The sequence below is a fragment of the Rhipicephalus sanguineus genome, chromosome 1, assembly GCF_013339695.2.
Source record: "Rhipicephalus sanguineus isolate Rsan-2018 chromosome 1, BIME_Rsan_1.4, whole genome shotgun sequence".
Lineage (NCBI taxonomy): Eukaryota > Metazoa > Arthropoda > Arachnida > Ixodida > Ixodidae > Rhipicephalus > Rhipicephalus sanguineus.
In genome coordinates this window covers 226,634,622-226,657,923 of record NC_051176.1, presented here as the reverse complement: position 1 = coordinate 226,657,923, position 23,302 = coordinate 226,634,622, and the positions used below count along the sequence as shown (strand labels likewise).

At 50.6% G+C, this 23,302-nt stretch overlaps 1 protein-coding gene and 1 pseudogene across 1 annotated transcript; one reads left to right on the top strand and one right to left on the bottom strand.

Annotated features, from left to right (window-relative positions):
• Positions 1-1,554: 1,554 nt before the first annotated feature.
• Positions 1,555-2,260, top strand: LOC125757186 (uncharacterized). Its single transcript, XM_049412485.1, has 2 exons — positions 1,555-1,687; positions 1,875-2,260. Exons 1-2 carry the CDS (start codon positions 1,555-1,557, stop codon positions 2,180-2,182), a joined length of 441 nt encoding a protein of 146 aa, XP_049268442.1. The 3' UTR covers positions 2,183-2,260.
• Positions 2,029-4,502, bottom strand: LOC119381703 (putative nuclease HARBI1; annotated as a pseudogene).
• Between the last annotated feature and the right edge of the window lie 18,800 nt (positions 4,503-23,302).

The window sequence follows — 23,302 nt, the reverse complement described above, 5'->3', positions numbered from 1 at the left end:
TTGAGCATTTAATGTGGTGTTGCTGGCGCATCCACTTCTGGAATGCAAAGGAAAACGTGGTCGTGTTAAAGCTCTGCCAGGAAAGTCATTTGCGGAAGCTTTGAGGGGCTCATGTTTTCTTTCATCTCTGGCATAAGTAATGCCTGAAATAATCATGCTAGGATATGACTCTCGGTGTACCGTGTTTCAGTAATGCGTCACCGCTAATCTCACGGAAATTGTCGTGCTATTTGTTAGAAAGTACAATACTGCAGCAATTGCCAATATAAGCGCTGAATTTGTCATTAAAGAAACACTGCACAAATATTGAAATTAGAGATCTACTGATTTCAACTGATTTTTCGCAAAAGTATTCACTACTATTTTTTTATGTGTCATGGCAACGCTGGAAAGGACCATTTGCTGAGATGTCGCAGCAAGGCACGTTGTCGTCCCAAGAGACACCTCAGCGCAAGGCGGCCCCGCGCTTCACCGAGCACGAAAAAAGTGTGCTGATCGATCTCGTCGTAAGGCAGTTCAAGCACATTATCGCGTGTAAAAAAACTGATGTTGCGTCGGTGGCGAAAAAAAAATGAAACGTGGAAAGAAATAGCCAAGCGCTACAACGCCAACCACGGGATTACCAGGCGCGACCACCTGCAGCTCAAGAAATGCTGGAATAACCTCAAGCCGAAAGAGAAAGAGGAAGCTGCAAGAGAAAAGCGAGAGCGCCACAAAACTGGTAAGAACAATATTTTTTCGCATGAGTGGTTCACTTGAGCTATTATTCTTGTGACCTTCCACATGTTTTGTATTCGGGAGATGAGTGATTTGTGAGCGTTAATACAGTCATGACCGTTAGGTTTTGCAGTGCATGGCGAAAACAAAAACGCTCGAATCACACTTTCTACGAAGCAGTATCTTAAAAAAAATGTGCACAGTTTTCGAGCAGCCTATTGCGCTAGATAAAGCGGTAGACAACTGACGTACTTGAGTGTTCTATGGAAGCAAGACATACGAGCGCGGTCAGGTTTGTTCTGCGTAATACATTGCTATTTTTTGTTTGAGGTGAGTCAGGCTCAACTTAAAAAAAAAAACAGGAATACATAGCTTGCACCGACGTCACAGTGGCCGCCATCTTGGCGAACCAACTCGTTGAGGCGCAGGGTGAACTCTTGCTCGAACGCGCGGAGCAAGAAGCGGTGACATCAGATTAGTTCCGGTGCCCCCTCCAATCCTTTGTGTTCCCCCTTGGCGCAGCTGGCGAACAGAAGAAAGCGTGGGGGAGCACAAAAGAACGCGCCGGGAGGGAACGAATGGCTGTCCTCCGCTGAAATGACACACTAATGAGATAAAAAGGTCACGGTAGCCGCCATGTTGGTGAACCAGCGCAGAGAACCTGTCAGTGACGTCACGTGCAAGCCATGTATAATGGAACAGTGCAATTTTTTCGTAGAAGTTTGTAAAAACTGGCTTCATTCTGTGATGAAACTGCTTTATTGCTCATTAGGAGGAAGACCGGCACCTTCCGCCATGGCCCCCATCTACCAGTTGGTGGGGTCAATTGCTGGCCACATGGCGACAAGGGTGGAGAACGCCTTCGATTCAGGTGGCACTGCATACCTGCCACCCGTCGCAAGTCTGCCTGTCGTAAGGCTACTGCAGCCAATGATCGATGACCGAAGTGAAGCGGACATTGATTGCCAAGGTAAGGCGTTTTGCATCTAAAACGCACTGAGAATATCAAAAGAGTTTCACGATGTGTATTTCCCAGAAATGTCTCCTCTCTGCATGAAGTGGTGTACAGGTACTTGAGTCATACAACACTCCGTTAGTGATGTTATGTCATCTTTTCTTTATTGCATATGAGCAGTAGGATGCTGGCAGCCTTGCAGATCCTTTCCAGCCACCAACAGGCACAGGTGCCAATGAGGAGACTGGACCGCCTTCCGTAGCGCAGCCAGAGGCTGAAGAAAACACCGCTGCGCCAAGCTGCACAAACAGCCCCCAAGTCGCCACAGGTTCTGCAGGCTCTACTTCTGCGGCAACTCGGATGGCCGTCTTGGAGAAGACGCTGGCCGCTGAAAATGAAGTTCGTGCGGAGCTACTTCAAGAAGAGCACCGAATTCGCGTCCGCATACTGCAGGAGGACCACGACGACGAGATCCTGGAACGGGCAAACAAGAGAAAACTTGAAAATTAAATGCGAGAGCTCGAGCTATTAAAACAAAAGAACGAGCTCGAGAAACAAAAGCTACAGGTTGAAGTGCTACAAATTGAAAAAGAGCTGAAAAAAGAACTGCTCCGCAGGCTGCAGCGTAGTGCACCCCCTCTAATTTAAATATAGGATTGATTTTTTTAGAAGATGAAACCATGTGAGTCTATTTGCATGCATGTAGTGTGCTAAAGTACATGGCTTTGTGCAGCAATACTAAAAAAAGGTTTCGGCATGCCTGTCAAGCAATATATTTGACATTTGATAGACAGAGTGATCAAGCAGCACAGTTTGTAACAATGAAGCGGTGCCAGACGCAAAGCCCCCATAGCATGACCGCTGCTAATATTTTCTCAGACACATTCGCTAGTTCCAATTCTGGAAAAAATGTTATTGAAGCGAATACACTAGCAAGTGCAGCTTTGTAAGGCAAAACTGGTTTTCTACTGCACGACCTCCCAAGCTGAGAGAAAAATTGAGCAGTTTCGAGTACCTTCTAACAAAAAAGATGTCTGTAGCACATCGGGCTGCAGTTTGCAGTTATTCACACGTTTGTCCGAATGTGGAGATATCTGCAGTTTTTACCTAAGTGAAGCTCTTTCGGGTGAACAGGTCCCGTGCTTGCATTCCTGAACAGCTGTCGTTGAGGCGATCAACAGGTGGCAGGTGCACTGTTCGGTTTGCCGCTGTAATGTTGGAGGAAGGTTGTGGGACCCTTTGAGCTGGAGGCTCCGGTTCCTTGCTGCGCAAGCTGTAATAATGAGTACAATGTTTTTCGCCTTGTGCTGCATCCCCATGTCCAGGCAGGGAAAACGCCTCTTCCACACTCCAAAAGCCCTTTCAACGACGTTGCGAGTCTTTATTTGAGCTTTCTGGTACCTGCGCAAATGAAAAAAATATACATTGCTCCACAAGCAACTGGATTCAATGCCACACCTCAAAAACGTGCCCCAAGTTTGTCACGCAACACCACTGACAACATGTTAACCTTCCTTTGGGTGAGTCTGTGGGGCCAGGTTCTGAGAATGGTGTTAGTAAAAATGGCTGGCATGCGTATCCAGCGTTACCCAACAGCACTCCGGGCACCCTGTTTTCTTCGTAGAGTACGTGCAAGCGGGAGTTATCGAAAATTCTGCTATCATGCACAGATCCTGGCCAGCCGGCAACAACGTCAAAGAACTGGAGTTGTGGTCCAGCCACAGCCTGCAGCGAAACAGCAACATACCAATAACCATTAATAAGTCACTGTACGGCGCCTTTCACTTCACGGGTTCGGGATAAAGTACCTGTGCAGTAGAAATTAATGTTGCTGCACTGAGTCACGGTCGATAAGAGGGTATTTTGATTGCAAAATACAGACAGTATTGTTCCTTCGAAAACCTTCGCGAAACCTGCCTTCCAGAGCAAGCAGCAAGAAAAGTTTATTAGAACGCTGTAGCAGTGTACCTTATAAGGAACAAAATTCTAGAGCAACCACATGGTCTAAAACGAAACGACTGACCTCGAGTGCTGCAAAACACTCCACGAAGGCGCAAGCGCCGCGCCCCTCGGGTAACTGCTGCATTATTCTTTCGCCTTATTTATTCCACCAGCGCATGACAAGCGTGGCTCAACACAAGAACGCTAATGACTGCATGGAAAGAAGTGTACGACCCGCGAGTTGCTCAAAAGAGTACGAGCGAACTGCACTGTTCAGGGAGTCAAATTGTATTGCTTACCTGCACATTGAAGGAGAAATAGCCTTTGCGGTTACGGAACACTTCGCGTCGTCACCACCGGGGCTATTAATGCGCACGTGTGTGCAGTCGACACATCCTGTAACGCCAGGGAATTCGGCCACTTCATAAAAGTCCCGCATAACTTTAGGAAATCCCGCCGGCTGCGGGAAGCGCACCAACATCGACTGCAAGTGCTTTGCGATGAGTAGGGTCACTTTTCCGACTGCGCGGCACACTGTCGACTGCGGAATGCGCACGAGATCCCCGGTGACTGTCTCGAATGTGCCAGCGCCGTAAAACCTGAGCGCCATCAGTAGCTGCAACATGGGAGGCACAGGCTGTCCTCGGTTGTCCCCGCTTTCTTGGAGCGGCAACATAGCCAGAAGCTGCCGCACGGCGTTCTTGGTGAACCTGTAGCGAGCGTGGAATTGTTCCTCGTCGTACAACTCCATCGGATTGCCTCGGTCACGTAAGGCGGGTCGCGGAATCTTTGGCAGGCAATGTACCTCAGAAAATGCTACGTCCATAGCGTGGCAAGCAAACTCAAAAGCGGACAACCTCCGCGCGACGTCCATTCGAGAGGCGACCATGTTGGAATAACGCATGAAGACTGTTTCAAGCTCGACCGCAGCAGACTTGAAACTGGTCCTGACTTCGACCGAGCCAAGTCGCCCGCAAGTCGTCCGCAAGTTCGAGAACAATTTATGGCGAGCGGCAAAGCTGTCTTGAGTCAAGTACGAGTCAAGTACGAGTCAAGTACGAGACAAGTAACATCTCTGCATTCGGGGGTAAAGGGGTATTCAGACGGGGGAGAAATGCTCGGGGGATAAAGACGGAGCCCAGTGACGTCAGCTCGCGAGGAGAAGTCTCCACAAATGCCCCCCACCAGTGCCTCCTCTAGAGGAGGAGGCACTGCCCCCACTCACACGGACGAGGCGAACGGAGGGGGATACAAGTGTTACTAGACTACTCTGGTGGCTTGCACCACCCGTTTGACAAGCTGCAGACGACCATGCAGCTGCAGACTGTACACCCGCTGTCGCTCTCTGCAGGAGCAAGTGCAACAATTTGGCCAAACAAGAGCCCGAAATTTCGCTATATCTCCCACCGCCTGGGGATCGTTTGTCCTAAAAGGTCCCCGTCTCCCCCGAGGAGGCGCAGGGGGGGGGGGGTCACGCCCACTCGCTAATCCTCCCGTCTCCCCCGAGCATTCCTCCCCCGTCTGAATACCCCTTAAAGGGGTCGTGAAACGTCCTTCAAAAATTTTCAACTACGTGTGTATTCAGAATCCTGGCCGTCCATTTAGTACTATACATCGACTCGTTTGATGTCTGGGTTCGCTGAATTACTAAAAAAGCGCAATTTCGGTTTCCCCGCTCACGTTCCAGTCAACTGTGTAGCTGACGTCATTTTAAGACAGCCAATGAAAAGTCTCTGTCGTTGACAAAACATGGCGACGCAGCGATGTTTTTGAGTTTTAGTTGACCGTGGTTCGTAGCATCATACTGTTTAGATTGTGGTGCCGGCAACACCATAACATCATGGACACAGAGCGGGCGATGGCTGACCTTCCCGAACTACAGCGTCGTCTGCTAGAGCGGAGACGGCTGTTAGGCTTTGAGCCGTACGCCGACGCACCCGTGCGGGTGCGAAACCGGCCATCGTCAGAGCAAGACAGCGGCAGCGGCGACGACGGTGAAGAAACCTGCGCCGTGGAGGCACCTGTATCGGGACCACGTGGAAAAACCTGCGCTAGCGGAAGCCCCGACCATGACCTCACACCTCCTGAGCTTTTTCGGTGGTGCGTCGAGCAAGAGGTTCTGCGTCGGTACGGCGTCACGCTTGAGGCGAGCGCTTTTTGTGTCCAAACCGAGACTCCGAAGGACATTGAGGTTGGTTTGGTAGTCTTCTGGCAGAAAGTGGTCGGAACACACGAAACCACTCTCTGAGCCCAGACCATCGGGGCCATCGCGGTTGATAGCTCGAAGCCACACTGCTCTGCGCTGTGGCGCTGGGCAGCTTGTGAAAGCGAACGTTGTTTGCACTTTAATAAGTTGTGCGGCACTGTCTGACGACGCACACAGTTGGCATAGCGAGGACTAAGCCGCCGAGAACACACAGTAGAACACAACTTGCGACGCTGCACTGACTGCACCGACCGAGCCCAGCAAACCGACGGGAAGGCATGGATACACACGTGAAAGAGCCCGGATGTACTTGAAAGCGGAACCGAGCAGATCACTCACTCTGATTGTACAGCTTAGAACTCAGAGCGCCAAAATAGCGCTGCTGCTTTTTCTTTTTTTAGTATCCTATAATTATATTACTTCAGAGCAAAATAAAGCGAACGCTCTCTTTGTAACTTCTCTTAACATGACGTTCACTGACGTCACATTTTAGTGCTTTTAGCGGCCGACGGTCGCGCATGGTCGCTAGCGATCTCCAAAGAACTGTGATTTCAAATGGGTGTCATTAATTACAGAATGGATATTGTGCCGAAATATTTCGGAATTGGTATGTCTAATCCGTATTAAATCAGGGAAAATTGCAACCGGGAAGTTTTATTTTCGTTTCATGACCCCTTTAAATGAGCACTGACATCAAATTTACTCATGTCAAGATTTCTGCATCCACGAGTAGTTATCGACCCCCTAGTAGCGATTCGCGACCGAAAATGCAACTGAGGGACGAATAACAATCCGTTTTATTGATTTAGATCACCGCTATCTAGCACGATTCAAAACGGCCGGCAAGCCCGCCATTTCTTAGCGCTGGCAGCGCTCCCTCGAGGTCAACTCCAGACCGCGCCTCAGTTTACCACTTGTCCACAGAAAGGAGTGACGTGAGGATCAGCTGCTCAGCTAACATTTCGTCTGCTAGGCGCGCACGTTCAGTCATGCCTTGTCACCAGCATCGCCGTCGTCGCCGTCAAAAGTATCGACTAGTGGTGAAGACGGCATTCTGGAACTTAGAATCACCGCGATACGCGAAGTCGCGAACCATTTTCGCTTCGACCCTTTGCAAAACAGCGATTCAAAAATGGACGCTGTTCCAAGCAGCAACGAGGAGGTGCCCGGGGACGCACGCTTGGGCCATACTCGCTGGTGTGTCCCAATTAGCTATATGAGAGAATTTTAGCGTGCACAGCATTCCGGTATACGCAAAGGGGTCTATGGAATATCGGCATAGCGAATGCACACCAGCGGAGGTTTCTACAATAACGATTCTGTGCTTGCCAGGTTCTTTTTTGAGCCGCCAGATGGCCCCACCTATCCGGCCTCTCACGGTTACGGCTGCAGTAACCCGGTATTACGCTAGCGCAAGGAAGTCCACGGACGAACTAACATTCACTAATAACGCTACATACGTGTTACTTGTTAGCGATGATATTTATCTATAGGCTGCTCTACTTCGATAAGTTGTGGTCGTGTTGGCGTGTACCGTACGTGTAATTAAACGCCACGCACTTTCCGCTTTTTCCGCGCCTCGACGAGCAGGTCCGTACTATGCAGCGGTTCCCCGACATGCTGGCACGTAGTCGCTTCGATTGATCGCACTCGCGCTGAGGATCACACGACAAATCAGTCGATACGACACGATGAATCGCAGGCACGGATCGGGACAGCGAGAAGAGCCACTGGCTGGGAGTGAGAGCCGGTGAGAGCGTCGCCTGGCGTCGGCGGCACAATAAATACACTCAGATCGTCGACGTCATTGTTACTAGCGTATCGTCACTCAGGATGGTATGGTCGGAATCTATCACACCTATTACGTAGCACTAGTGTCGATGTCGCAGCGTGATCAATCTTCCGTTGTGCTTTCGTACGCTGTTTGCCCTCGAAATAAAATTACTTCCACGCGAGGGACGCCATTCAAATTTGGCCAAGGATACCTGTGCATACCGAGCAATCGAATGAAGGGCACATCTCGACTTTGAAATTTGATGTCAGTGCTCCTTTAAAGGCCGAGACAGACGGTACGATTTTCCATGCGATGCGACGTCCGACCCCGCGGTGTGCAAACCGGAATGGGGAAACCAGCGCTGGAGTTATAGATAGATAGATAGATAGATAGATAGATAGATAGATAGATAGATAGATAGATAGATAGATAGATAGATAGATAGATAGATAGATAGATAGATAGATAGATAGATAGATAGATAGAGAGTGTGGCCAAGTAGCCTTTGCAACGGGTGGACTCAATGAAGTGTCCTAGCCATATATAAAAAACCACGAAGAAAAAGAAAACATGAGTTAATAAACACACAGACACGTCAGAAATCGCCTTGTGTCCCTCCACCACTATTCTTCTTCTTCTTAAGTGGTTCAGAGGAAAGGAAAAAGGCACCTAATTTCTGCAGCCCAATAGGGAGCACGGCGCAGTGCCTATAGGGGAGGGGGGATGAGGGAAAAACAGAAAAAGAAAAGAGAAAAGAGAAGGGATAGAGTTAGATGTAGCACACACCCGCACGACACGTAAGCGATGCAGTGAAGCCGCAGCAGTCCGATGCTGCAGGCAATGTTTGCGAGAGTTCCAGGTGGGCGTCTCGAAGTAAGGGGGCAGGTAGCCCCTGCTGCACGTCACTTAATCCTTCTTGCGGGCACCGGGCTGCACGCCAGCTGCTTGGAGGCAGACAGCACGCATGGGGTGGCCTTCGGGGAGGTAGTTTCCCACCTCCCGAAGCGCGGCAAGAAGGCTAGTGATGAGGGCATCCCGGGGGTCCTCGGAGGGCTCAGCGGGTGGTGCGGCAGGCGGGCTCGAGATCGGGGAGCTCGCCGGTAGCAGGAGGGATCGGCGCGGCGCAGGAATAGGGCGCTGCAGGCCGGGATCCGTGGTGTCGCTCTCGGGAAGGTTGGTTTTCACCGCAGCAGCATAGGAGCGCACCTCACGGGACTCCTCGCGTACTGCGGCTTTGACCGCCCGTCTCGAGAGCGGCGTAGGAGCGACGGCCATCAGCGTGGCCACTCTCCTTTCCTCCTGCCAGCGAGGGCAGGTGGGGTTGTCGGCTGCGTGTCTCCCTCTGCAGTTGACGCAGCGAGGACGGCAGACGGCGGTGGCCTGATGATGTTGGCCGCATGTGAGACAGTTGCCGACACGCTCGCATGCCTCGGTGACGTGCCCGAGGCGGCCGCATTGTCGGCACTGGATGGGACGCGGTCTGGCATGCCGTACTCGAAGCCAGAGCCCGCAGAGGGAGACGCGCTCGGGTGGTTGGCTGCCGGCAAACTGCAGCCGTACCGTGCTGCCCTGCCTGGTCGCCGCAACCACCGGGACCGTCGATGTGATGCCCTCGAGCAGCTGCTTGTCCGAGGGCTCCCCGTCAACGCCGTGCACGAAGCCGACGCTCGTGCGCCGATCCGCAGGCACCCTGGCGGTGACGGGAATGCCGTTGAGCTCCTTGATGGTCAGGAGCTCTGACAAACACGGCTGCGTCGATGCGTCTGCAGCCACGATGTTGCGGCGGTGGTTGATGCGCACCGCCACGACATCAGGCCGCATAGCAAACGCCGCCGCGAGAGTCAGGCGTGGCGATCCCTTGAAGGTACCGCCAGGGGCTGAGGGACGGTACAAAACAGTCCCCGCGACTGCCGGATCAGTCGCAATGGCAGCGGCCGCCAGCGCCTTCGCCCTCCGTTGTGCTGCCTTGGAGACGACCGTCACGAAGTCGTCCTCGGCAGGCGGTGGGTGCGGCGCGGTGACCGTGGTGTTTGCGGGCCTCGGAGCTGCCGGGGCCACTGTTGTTGATGGCTCGAACACGCGCTGCTTCCGCCGGCGCTTGGAGCGTGTTTTGCGCTGTCCTCGGCGCCTTTTCCCGCCGACGATCCTGATGGGGGCCGCAGGGGTAGCAGCCACACTATCGCCGGTGGTCTCAGACGGGAGGGGAGCAGTGGGGGGTGCAGCAACGCACGCCGAGTCGTCCCGCGTCGAGGGGGAACCGTCGGGTGTTTCTCCTGCAGTTGCGTCTTTGGTTGGCAGCTTGCGCGGGCATTCCAAAGGGTCGTCGTCGCGTCCCCGCTTTCGCGAGGCCGCTGTAGTGTCCATCTCCCCAGCTTCCGCAGTCGAGGAGTCGACCGTGCTGGCCGTGGTTGTAGCGGCCGGCTCGGGAAGGTCAGGGGAGGCTGGAGGTGCATCTAGCAGCTGCTGCTGCCGTTGTTGTTCTGCTAGCTGCTGCTGTTGTTGTTGCGCTTGCAGCCGTAGTTGGCGCGCTTTCAGCGCGCTCTCGCGCTCCCAATTTAGTCGGGCCTTTGCGCGCTGGTAATCCGACAAGCCTGAGTAGTCGGGTGCGGATTCACCCATCGCAGATTAGCGTGGTGGGTTCTGCGATAAGCTGAACGGCCGGGTGGCTGTTCGCGAGAGTCAGGAGCTCTCGTTCGGGGCGGCCAAGCGGTGGGACATGTCGTGCGCACGTCAGTTCGCCACGGCTGCCCAAACGACTCTCTCCCACTATTCGAGGCGAGCTTTCGTGGTGCAGTGTGCACACTTTTGCCCCAGCGGTTTCCCTCCGCATCGAGAAATCCGAGGTATGGATGGATGGATGGACGGATGGATGGATGCTATGAGCGTCCCCTTTATACATAGCTTGCATTGACGTCACCATGGCCGCCATCTTGGGGGACCAGCGGGTTGAGACGCTCCGTGAGCATTTGTTCGAACGCGTCGAGCAAGAAACGGTGACGGCTCACCATCAGATTAGTGCCGGTGCACCCAAGTATCTTTCACACCAAAACCCCCGCGTTCCTTTGTGTTCCCCATTGGCGCGGCTGGCGAACAAAAGAAAGCGGGGAGAGCACAAAAGAGCGCGTGGACCGAACACCTGGGTGTCCTCCTCTGCACTGACACACTCTAATGAGATAGAAAAGTCACGGTGGCCGCCATGTTGGGGGACCAAGCGCAAAGAACCTGTCTCTGACGTCACGTGCAAGGCATGTATAACGGGGCAGTGACATGTCGGCCACCAGGCTCGAAGAAAAAAAAAGAAAAAAAAAAAACTTCATTGTTTCAAGTTGGCTTAATACCTTATCTACACTGATTAAATCTATGTTATTATACCAAAAAAATATAAATTCACGGTCCATCTCTCTGCCTCTTAAGGCAGAATGACCTTACTTTTCCCCATTATTTATTTTCGTACTTTATCTCTGCTTTTCTGCCACCAATACTCTAACCGTCTCTTACTTATTTCTATCGCGGACGTGTTCAGCTTTCCATTGTTGTCCCTAAAACCCAAGGCTTCATGTAGACTCGTGCCCACACGTATACCTGGGTGAATATCGCCACATTCAATCAGTACATGTTCCATCATTTCCTTAGTTCCCCCGCAGCATGTACATTGTTCTTCGTTACTGAATCTCGCTTTATAACTACGCGTTCTAAGGCAGCCCGACCTTGCTTCAAACAGCAAAGCGCTTCCCCTTGAATTATCATAAAACCTTTCCCTCCTTATTTCGTTTTTTCCCTTTCGGTAGTTACTCAGAGCCGGCTTCTTTTCCATCGCTGCCATCCAACAAGTCCTCTCCGCCTCTCTGACCTTCCGCTTAATGCTCCTTATTGCCATATCGCCCGCACTGCTAGCCGTATATTTACTGGTGAGCCTCCTAGTTCTTTTTCTCCACTGCGTGTCAACGCTTTTTCTATGCAAATACCTGAAAACCTTCTTTGCCCATCTACTCTTTTTCATTTTCCTCAGCCTCTCTTCGAATCTCATTTTGCTCTGAGCTTCCCTCACTTCAAAGCCTGTCCATCCCATATCACCCTTTACAGCCTCATTTGTAGTCTTCCCGTGAGCGCCAAACGCGAGGTGGCCCACCGTCCTTTGATTTACATCCATTCCTGATTGTACCTCTGACTTCATGCACACCACTGAGTTCCCAAATGTAAGCCCCGGGACCATCACACCCTTCCACAGCCCTCGAAGCACCTCGTGCCTATTGTATCGCCATAAAGCTCTGTGCTTCATAATTGCAGCATTCCTCTTTCCCTTTGCTACCGATGCTTTCTCTTGTACCTCCATATATCTGTCCCCCTCATTTACCCATACTCCGAGGTACTTGTACTCGCTTACCCTCGGTATTTTTTGGCCCATGTATTATGAACGCATGGTCTTCGTGATCATTGAATACCATCAATCCACATTTTGTTGCACTAAATCCTAGTCCTAGAGCCTCACAATTCCCTTCCGCATATATCTGCCAGTCGCTGTATATCATCTTGACTGTCCGCAAATAAGACAATATCATCAGCATAAAATAGACCTAGAAGCTTCTGCTCAACCATCGTGCCGACCTGTTTGTGTGACAAATTAAATACAATGTTGCTACCTTCTAGCGCTTTTTCCATCTCACCAAGTACAGCATGAATAACAGCGGGGACAAAGGAGATCCCTGTCTCAGCCCCTTGCTAATTTCAACGCTGTCCTTGCTGCTTATTCCTTCCCATTCTATACAAACTGTATTTTCTCGGTGTATTTCCCTCAAAAGCTGTATACAGTCGTTCCCTATGCCCACTTTCAATATATCCCACAAAATTTCCTGATTAACGTTGTCATACGCCCCAGTGATATCTAGATAAGCTACGTATAAAGGCCTGTTTTCTATTTTCGATATTTCTATACACTGGGTAAGAACAAACAGATTATCGTCTAACCGCCTGTCGATTCGAAATCCATTCTGAAGTTCTCCCAAAATATCATTTTGTTCTACCCACGCTTCTATTTTTAATTTTACTGCCTGCATCGCCATCCTGTATAGCACCGATGTAATGGTTAGCGGTCTATACGAGCGAATGTTATCCTTTTCTCCCCTGCCTTTATAGATTAAGTTCATTCTACTTTTTCGCCAACTGTCTGGTATTACCCTCTCCTGTAAGCACTTTTCTACGGCTTTCAGCAGTGATTCTTTAGTTTTATGTCCGAGTTCGTTAATGAGGCTGACGGGAACACCATCTAAGCCCGGAGTAGTGCGCTTAGGAATATTTACTTCGGCCTTCTTCCAATTGAAATTCTCTAGTACCACATCTTCGTCGGTTGCACTCATTTGCGTACTTTTACTCACCGGGGGAATCCCCTGGGCGACCTTTTTAAACGAATCGGCTGTTATCTTTCGGATGTAACCTAGCGCTTTATACCCTTCCAATTGATTTCCTCCTTCATCTACCAAATGTTGTTGCATTGTGACAGACTTCCTACCCAGCGCTTTTAGGTGGCTCCAAAATATCCTAGGCGCGGCCTTCTTTTCGCGAATCTCTGTCATCCAGCGTTTACTTTCACCTTTAATTTTTGCCTCGACTAATTTCTGCACTATGGATTTTTGCTCTAAATATACTTCCCATATTTGGTTGACTTCGTCCTGTGGCCGCTTCTCCTTTTTTGCCTGTCTGTGCTTCCGTGATGCCTCACGTCGCTTCTCGATCGCCTCCCGGATTTCTTTGTTCCACCAATTTTTTGGCTTTCTCTTTCCTTTCCAACGAATAGTTTTCTTCTCTTTTTCCATTTCTTTCGTGATTACATGTAGCAGCTCACTATACTTCCAGTCTTTGCCTGGTAGTTCGTCTACTTTTTCCTCGACTCTTGCGGGTATATTTGTTATTTGTTTGTCATTTAGATACAAGCTGCCAAACTTTGATTCTATGTTCTTATTTTCAGTTTTATATCCCATTTGTAATATTATGCGTTTATGATCACTACCCAAGCTGTTAATGCCTTCCTCTTCCATTCTCATCTCTCTCAGTTTGTCATATATTCCTTCTGTCATGAGACAATAATCAATGCTCTATTGCCTGTTTCCAACTTCCCACGTGATCTGCCCCTCACACTTAGGCCCCACGTTAACTATCTCAAGACTATGTTGCTCGCAGAGATCTAGCAATAACTTGCCATTGGTGTCTGTATAACCGTCAAGGTCATGAATGTGAGCGTTCATGTCCCCTAGAAGGGCTTGCGGCAGGGTGGTGCCCTCTGCCGTAGGGGGAGTCAACTTCGAACAGCGTAGGAGCAAGTGCTCGATAGTCTCCCGCTCGCCACCGCAGGACCTGCACACCGCCGCGCTCGTCTCCGGGGCGCAATCAAAACGGCTTCGATAGTCGAGAGTGCGCAGCGCGCCCGCCCGAGCCTCGAAGAGGAGGGCACCACCACAGCTGTTGTCGTACAGCGCTGGCTCCGTTGCAATATCTTTCTTGCTTTCCCGGTAGAGGTTGAGGGTAGTCTTGGGGAGCATGGCTGAACGCCACATTTCTCCCTCTGCCTCGCGAACCCGGTCACGAATGCCTTTAGCAGTCTCTCGCTCAGGTCAAGTTTCGACATAGTCGAGGAGGCCGTATTTCCGCCTCAAGAACATCACTCTGGACCTCCATTGAGTGCGGATGCCCTTGATGTAAATGTAACGAAGGAGCCTGCGTGCCCACCTGTTGTCATTCATGGTCCCTAGCCGACATTCGAACGAGATTTTGCTGCGGGCCTCTCGAGCCTCGAACGAAGACCATCCGACATCCCCCTGGATAGCCTCCACGGCGACACGGCCATGGCATCCCAAGGCTATGCGGCCCACCTCTCGTTGCCCACGTTCCAGCCAATCCCGTGTTGGGGCTGACAGACATATGGCCGAGTTAGCGTAGGTAAGTCTAGGCACATGCACGGCTTTCCACAGGTCGCGCACCATGTGGTATCGGCTGCAGCCCCACAGGCATTGTCGACGCAGTATGCGGTTGGCTCGCTGTGCCACTTGTCTCAAGTGGGTTTCATGCCCCGCTATGAGCTTGTCTGAGGTGGACAGTAGCACGCCTAGATAGCGGTATTCCTCCAGTCTGGGAAGCTCCTCGCCAATCGGTAGTACCAGAGCAGCCTCGCCACAATCACCAGAGAACCGTAGCACCGCTGACTTCTTCGGATTGAATGCCAGGCCTAGTTTCCAGCAGGGGCGGTGCCAGTGGGGGTATGGGGGGGCTGGAGCCCCACCAAAACTTCTGCCTGCCCCCCCCCTTGCCCCCTCAAGAGCAAGCATAGTCAAAACACAATGCACATGTTCTCAGCCTCCCTACCCCCCTGAAGGAACTCACTTGTCGTGGGTGCCCCCCCCCCCCAGCAAAAAAATCCTGGCGCCGCCCCTGGTTTCCAGGTGGTTGATGTCTCGACCAGATGCTGCAGTTGCGCCTTATTTTCGGCCGGTAGCACGAGGTCATCCGCGAAAACGAGGCCGGGGAGTGTCCAAGTCGTTGAGGTGCCGTCGTCGGACCAGTTGATCTTTAACCCCATACCTGAATCCAGGAGGGCATGTTCCATACCCGCTGTATATAACATATACAGCAATGGGGAAAGAGGGCAGCCTTGTTTCAGTCCCCGCTGTGGGCGCGTGCGTGTTTCAGCAAAGGTGGTTTCAACTGTGTTGCCAGTGTAGAGTCGGCGCAGTAGTTCGATCCACACAGGCGGCATATTGAGGTCTTCCATCCGAGAAAGAAGGTGTCCGTGTGGCACGCTATCGTACGCCTTGGCTACGTCCAGAAAGCAGGCGATTAGCCCGCGCGATTCCCTGCGTGCAATCTCGATGCTCTGTATGAGCACAAAGAGATTGTCCTCTCCTCGCCGATTCCGACGGAAGCCATTTTGCAGCTCAGTAAGTGGTCCCTGCGTCTCCGCCCACCCACTCATCCATCTCTTTATGACCTGTGTGAACAGTCTGTACAGCACACTGGTGACGGTGAGTGGTCTATAATCGTGTAGTTGGTCACTGTTGCCTCCCTCTTGGGCACCAGGCACACCTTGCCGCGGCGCCAGTCCTCTGGGATGGGGTCACCATGAATAATGCCGGTGAAGATGGACGCCAAGGTCTCTCTTGCATTCTGTCCAAGCCGTTTCACTAGCCCAGGTGGAATTTCATCCAGTCCTTTGGCGCTGTGGGCTCCAATGTTGGACATGGCTCGGTCGATTGCCACACGGGACACCTTCCACTCGCACTCCGCCGTGGTGGCGTTGTCCATCTCACATCTTTTTTCACGAGGCTGGTATGTCACTCCCTGTCGTTCTGGCGACGGGTTGTCATACATTCGCTGCATGTGGATCGTCAGGTGTTCTTCCAGGTCTGCGACAGCGTGACCTGTTGCGTCTCGGAGAGTAGGAATGGGGGCTTCGCGGTTGAGCGACGAGATATATGTCCAGAATTTGCGCGGTCCGTTGTTGCCAGCTTCTGTAATTGCACGCAGTTGTTTTTGATTGCTTTCCGCGATTTTCTTCTGGACCATCTGTTGCATGTCTCTCTTGGTGCGCAAGAACTCCTGCCACGCCTGTTGGCATTCCTCAGTCGAGAGGCGCTTTACTGCGTATCGGTGAGCTCTATTGGCCTTACGTCTCGCTTCAAGTGCCGTCTTCACCTGCTGGTCCCACCAGGCCTTTGGTCTGGCGCCACCTCGGGATTGGACTCGCTTCTCATAGCGACACATAGTGCGTAGTAGCTCTCCCACGAACTCCTCGTAAGTGGTTTGGTGCGCATGTATGCCATTCTCTTCGAAGTCCTCCGCTGCTCGTTCAAAGGATGTTGCCGGTAGGTAACGTCGAGCTGGCTTGCGGCATTGTGTCCGACGATTCCGACGAACGGAGGTAGAGAATGTCAGGGCGACGCGATTGTGGTCGCTACCCAAACTATAGCGCCCACTCTCATCCAAATGTACTCTTGTCAGGTGTGCCGCTAGATTAGGCGATGTGAGGATATAGTCGATACAAGACCGACTATTTCTGGCGCTCCATGTAGTCTCACCTATGCAGTCGGGGCGAAGGTTGGCGACTTCAAGGGAGAACGTTTCTGCTAGCTGTAGCATAAGTGCACCGTTATGGTCCTGGAAGCCATCGATGCTTTGGACATGTCCGTTGAAGTCTCCCATAAATAGGACCTCTCTGTTGGAACCCCAGCGCTGAATGTCTTCCGCGATACATTGGGCGATGCATCTGTTTTCAGCATTTTGTCCTGGTTCAACACTGAAGTATAGGACTGCAACAAGCACTGGCATGCCCAAGATTGCTCCCGTCATCCACATGTGTTCCTTGCAGGGCTGGGCAGAGATACTCAGAAAAGTATTCCGGAATACAGATATCGAAATACATGAACTGGAAGCCTAAAATACAGATACTGAGATATATTTGCCTTTAACGTAACGGGATATTTCGGAGATACTTTAGCAATATGATGAAAAAAGTATTCCGGAATACAGTTACAGCGATACAGATACTGGAATACTTTTTTTATTTCAAGGATGCTCATACTACGCAAAGGCACTTATTAGTGCAGCCTAATGTTGTAATTAAAGTTACAGCGCATCGAAACGTTCAGTTCATTTATTTATACAGTACCCTCAGCGCTATTAAGACATTGCAGGGGAGGGGGGGGACAAAATACATAATTAGTAATATTGACATAATTACAAGGATCAATTGCAATAAAAATACAATATTTCGCACCAACAGTAAGAAGGATTGGACACCGAAATCGACATACTTGGCGATCAAACTAAGCTATGCTAGAAATAACACACTTTAAGCAAATCACTCGAACCACTAATGAACACCAGTGAATTGAGAAAAAGCACATATTTATTTTGAAGATCTGCTTTGCTGAGCAGGTTGCTGTGTAGGCTTCTCAAATGGGCTGTCTTTTAACAGCGTCGGTTCAGCCTCAGCACAAGACTCACGAAAGAAAAAGTCTGTCTACCGCTGAAGGCGAGCACAAATTCGTGTTATAGTGAATAAATACCGCCTTCATAGCCGGATTGCCCTGCAGCGTGGCGATATGTCTTCTCGGGTCATATAGATACCGAAACACTTCCGCCCTCACTTAAATTGTTCTGACTGTTCAGAATCCGAAGTCGGTCCCCATCCTCGGGATCTTCAGCCGTCTCACCCTGTCGGCTTCAATGAAGCCTTCACCACCACCGACGCTACCAGCACCCATTTCAGAAAGCCGCAACAGGCGAAGTCGGCTCCGGCGCTGGGGGAGCCTGCTACCACAAAAGACCGTTTCACGCATGTAATCAATTAGGAACGCATCCTGACATTGGAAAGGTGGCTGAAAGCGCGTCAAAGATAGCGATCTTCTAGTCACTTCCGCCGCGACTACGGGAACTAACTGCTTTTGGAAGTGCCGCCGCTTTGAAAACTGAACGCACGCGAAGCATTGCAAAGCCTGTTCCAAGGCGGTATCCGCGCGGGGGGTGGCGAAGTAGTGGCTTGCCACCCGAAAAAAACTGGGCGTGCTGCATTGACCCTGAGAGACAGTGACTTTCGTCGGCAGAGGCCGACAACACTGCCCCCGCGATTCTGCCGTCTGCGGCTTCGCGTGCTTTACCACATGGACCATTCTGTGCTTGAGGGGAAACCATCGCCGCCCCATCTGTTGGCGACCGGCGGCGCGCCTTTGCTTGTCTTGGCACAAAAAAGAAAAAGAAACGTCATTCCCCCATTGGAAACACGCCTCAACTCATTTCCGACACAAAAGCAATGTAACGAGATACCAGTGTCCTGCATAGTATCGCGATACAGGCGATACATCGTAAATGTATTTCACTACTGAGATACAAATACATTTTCAAATGTATCTCGATACAGAAATACAGATACTCAAAAGTATCTCTGAAATACTATCGCGATACTCTTGTATCGCGATACTGCCCAGCCCTGGTTCCTTGCAGGATGCCTCCAGTTTCTTCCAGTTGCTGTTTATGTCATTGCGCCACAAGACACCTATTCCGCCTCCTTTGCGGGAGCCGGGCTCCCTGTTGCTTGCCGCCCATTGCCAATTTTGGTGTACCAGTGGCTCCTCTAGTCCGAGGAGGTGAGTCTCCGCGACTGCGTATAGTGATATCTTCTCGGTTTCGAGCATCTAGTACAGCTCCTCCCATTTGTTACGTTTCCGCCCTCCATGCATATTGAGGAAGCCGACATTCGCTTGGGCCTCTATTTTTTCCGGCGGCGGCGGCAACGTCTCTTCATTATGGTAGGTTTGGGAGCATAGCGTGTTGTTTGACCAGCTGCGGCCACTGTAGGGCTACCTGTTGGCGGACAATGTCCCCCACCATGTGGAAGAGGTCGGGGTGCGCACCGGGGTTGGGTGGTCGCCATGGGACCATTGCAGGGTGGGTGGTGCCTTCATGTGGTATCCATGTCTGCGCAGCTGGGCTCGCCCTCGGTGGGCATGGCTGTGTACTTTGGGTCGGTATATGCGCCGTGTTCATCAAGTACATCGGGTAGGGGAGGTCCTGGATGTTGTCTCTGAACTCCCTGTGCGGCGTGTTCTGAGTCACGGCTGCCATCCCAGGAGGTTGCGGGGGCGCGGCTAACGTCTCCGGGGCAGACGAGGAGACATTTGGGTCTGACTAAAGTCCCTAGATTTTTCCCTGTTCTTTCTCGGAAGGAAAAATCGGAAGTCGGAAGGAAAAATCTAGGGACTTTAGGTCTGACATTTGGGTCTGGCTAGAGTCACTGTATATGCTACCTTTAGGTAGCAGAGTTGCGCATAGGTCCGGCTAGCAACCACAGCTGTGCAGTGAAGTCGCACTTCGTTTTTGCAGGCGACATGCCTACCGTGTCGCCGATTAACCTGTCTGGCGTGTCGAAAACCGACGATAAACATTGGCTGTCGATGGCTAGTGTTAATTCAGCTCGCTGCAGCGGCGGCGTCGAGAAATAAACAAATTGGCCCAAGCGGCAGCTTCTCCGCCATGCATGGTTGCTAGCGGCGTTGGAAGACAGATGCGCAACTCTGCTACCTAAAGGTAGCATATACAGTGACTCTAGGTCTGGCGGACAGGGTGCGCCGCCCTGCCGGGAACGGCCGGAAGCACTCGGGCATACAAACAAATACGAGTGGCTGCTAACGTGAACCATGCCGCCATGCGCGATCATCAAACGAAGAAAAAGAAGCGTCGAGACCGGCGGTATTGATGTATTCACAAATGCCACAATCAAAAATGTCTTTAATAACTGAAAAAAAGATAGTCCAGAGCATAGTTGTCTCCCTTCGGCCTTGCTTTACACCGATGCACATGGGTTGGCGCTCTGGAAAACATCACAAATTATTATTTGAAACTGCCCTTGAAAAAGTTAAAGAAAGCACGTGACAGCTTAGGTTGCGTAAGCATCGCGCCGTACATTACACATACCGTATTTACTCGATTGTAACATGACCATGATTGCAACGCCAGGGATGACATTTCATTACGTCCAGGAAGAAAAAATAAATAAAATCTCGGTATTCGATTGTAACGCGAGGGTCGACTTTGGGTTGCAAAAATCTAGAAAAAAAAAACTCGCGTTACATTCGAGTAAAACGGTATTATACGTCAGTCACTGTCACGTGCACAGCTCTACACCGGTTACAAATCCATGACCGCTAGAAAAACCTTGTTGTCTACGCATGTTCCATTGCTGATCACACACTGCATGTCAAACTCGGAACCACCACGAAGTCAATTAGCACTAGGTTCCTCAAAGGCATTTTTTTAAGTATCAGGCTTAGACGACGGCCTCAAAGGCATTTTTTTAAGTATCGGGCTTAGACGACGGCCGATCGCAAAATTTCAGACGGTCTGCAGACGATGGCGAGTCGACGTACGAGACCTGCGACATGTTTGTATTTCCGCTAACACCACTGATCTCTACTTTACACCGGCCTTTTTACATTTATTTCACGCTTCACCGTCGATTTCAAAAACTTTTTTTTAAAGACGGCGATACGAACATTTAGTGGCCACATGAAAGCCGTTAAAATGTTTTAACGGCTTAACGACTTGCATGTGCCGAAGACACAGCTACACTTAAGCATATGCTATGGGAATGCGAGACTATAGAGCCAAACGTATTAATCCCAATGCTCTCTCGGCGAGGTGGGAAGCCGCTCTACGCAGCTCCAAGCTCGCCGACCAACTCTGGGCAGTCCAGCAGGCCCGTGAAGCGGCGGAGAGGCAAGGCCTTGACGTCCCGACATGGGAGACCTGAGCCCGGGCCGTTAATCTGCCGGACAAACAATAAAGTTCTTCCATCCATCCATTGCATGCGCCCACTAAATGCTCGTATCGCAGTATTTACACCGTAAAGCAAAGCGTGTAGCGAAACAGCTTCTGTAAAATAGTACCAGAGCTGTAACTACAGATTAGGTAAATATGATATGCTCGCTCAAAACAGCTGTCACTCACTGAGCTGAATGTTTTCAGTGCTGCCTGAGGCACTAATTTTATTTCAAAGCGGGCGCACAACGAGCACACTGCATACAACGTCAAGCTTGCTAGCGCTATTTGAACACTTACCTGTAAGTTTACGACGTGCGGTGCTTGGCACTTCGCCGAAAGGTCACAAGCGCTGTCTCTTCGAAAAAAAAGCCGGAAGATCCCACGCATTATGGGAATCGATGTAATGCGAAGCAGCCAGAAAATAACTGCATACATCGTCTTGTATGTCACTAAGGAAAATGCGTGTCATGGTTTTCGTGTTAACTCCTATTATTTATGTTCGTCACACAGTAACGTCACGCAATACCAATTTCGGGGTAGATCAAGCTAGCGAAACGGCTGCCAGCGCACCATGAGCGTGGCACGTAAGTCACGCTGTACATGACATGCGTGTCATGATTTTCATGTTAACTCGTGTCATTTATGTTCGTCATACAGTCACGTCGCAAGATTCCAATTTTGGTGTATATCAAGATAGCGAAACGGCCGCCAGCGCACCATGAGAGTGGCATGTAAATCATGCTGTACATGACATGCGTGTCATGATTTTCATGTTACGACTTGTCATTTATGTTCGTCATACAGTCATGTTACGCCATACCAATTTTGGTGTACATTCGATTAACCAAGCGACTAGGAGAGCACGAAGTCGTAGGCGGCTAGATAGATAGATAGATAGATAGATAGATAGATAGATAGATAGATAGATAGATAGATAGATAGATAGATAGATAGATAGATAGATAGATAGATAGATAGATAGATAGATAGATAGATAGATAGATAGATAGATAGATACGCTCAAAGTCGCAGAAGTTCGCTAAGAAATGCTTCGCATTTAAAACAGCTTCTTCCACGTCATAGACATACTTCGCATTGGACAGCTTCCGTCCTTTCGACAGCACACTCTCGCGAAGGTACCCGTCCGCACACATCAGCGGAGAATAATCGGCGGCATCACTGCTCGCCCGCTGCGCCACAATGCAGCGAAGTGTCCCGATCTTCGCTAGTCTTGCGCGTTCCGAAGTAGTACCTACAAAACGAAGCACATCGAGCAAAAGCCGCGGTAGTATCGAATGACGTTCAGCATGCGTTTGAACGTGCCACGAGGTATGTGAGGGCACGTTGAAACGTGCCGTCGTACGCCTCGCGGCGGCTCTGTATTACTGGTTGTTTCTCAGCTAGCTCGCCAGGGCGGCGCAGCTTGGCGAACGGAGCGGAGGCGAACGAGCGCATCGAGGCACTCTAATTTTAGGTAGAGTTACTGTATATGCTACATTAAAGGTAGCATATACAGTGACTCTAATTTTAGGTATATACAGTAACTCTAATTTTAGGTAACGACTTTAATTTTAGGCGCGCCACCTGGGCAGCGCTGGCTACCTTCATAACATCGGACAGCCACCATTCCCTCTCCCCCACCGCCGCGTCGGCCGTCACATCGCATGGAAAATCGTACCGTCTGTCTCGCGCTTAACAAACATTGGCGTCGCTGCAGTCGCTACGATGTGACGTCACGGCAAGGACTCGCCTGCTCCGCCTCCGGGGAGTGCCGTTCCCTGAGTCCGCCGTCTACCGCTCTTTCGAGATACGGTGGCGATTACTCTTCAATTTTACGATTCAAATCTCCCAAGGCAGAAGGTGGAAGTTCTTTTACTGGCGAGAGTTAACGAAGTCATGTAATGTTTAGATGATATAGCTTTGGATAGGCAAATCCCGTCCGAACGAAAAAAAAAATCTGAAAAGGGTTATGCAGGACAGCAAGACATTGCATGGTTGATTTCATCGGTGCTACAATATGTATGCCAATTAGTTCTAACCTCATTACAACGCGACATAGAGTCCAAGGTTAAAACTCGTGTACTGAAGTATTACAAATGAAATTACGGCGTTTTCAATTCACTAAGCACATCGCGGTTTGTCGTGCAAGTTATGTCTGCCTCTGTAAATAATCTAGGTAATCTGAGAGCAGAAGAGCTGACATTTGGGCGATTTGACAGAATTCCGGTGCCACACAAACAACGGTTTCGGAAATGCTGAGGTGTTGGCATACTTGGATCATATATGTACAGATTTCTTCTCAACAGTCATCAGGGATTATGTAGTCGTGTGCCCTGATTTGCTTGAACTGCTGATCCGATCACCCACCGCGTCACAAACGTTATTGTTTGTTTCACGTGTGAGCACT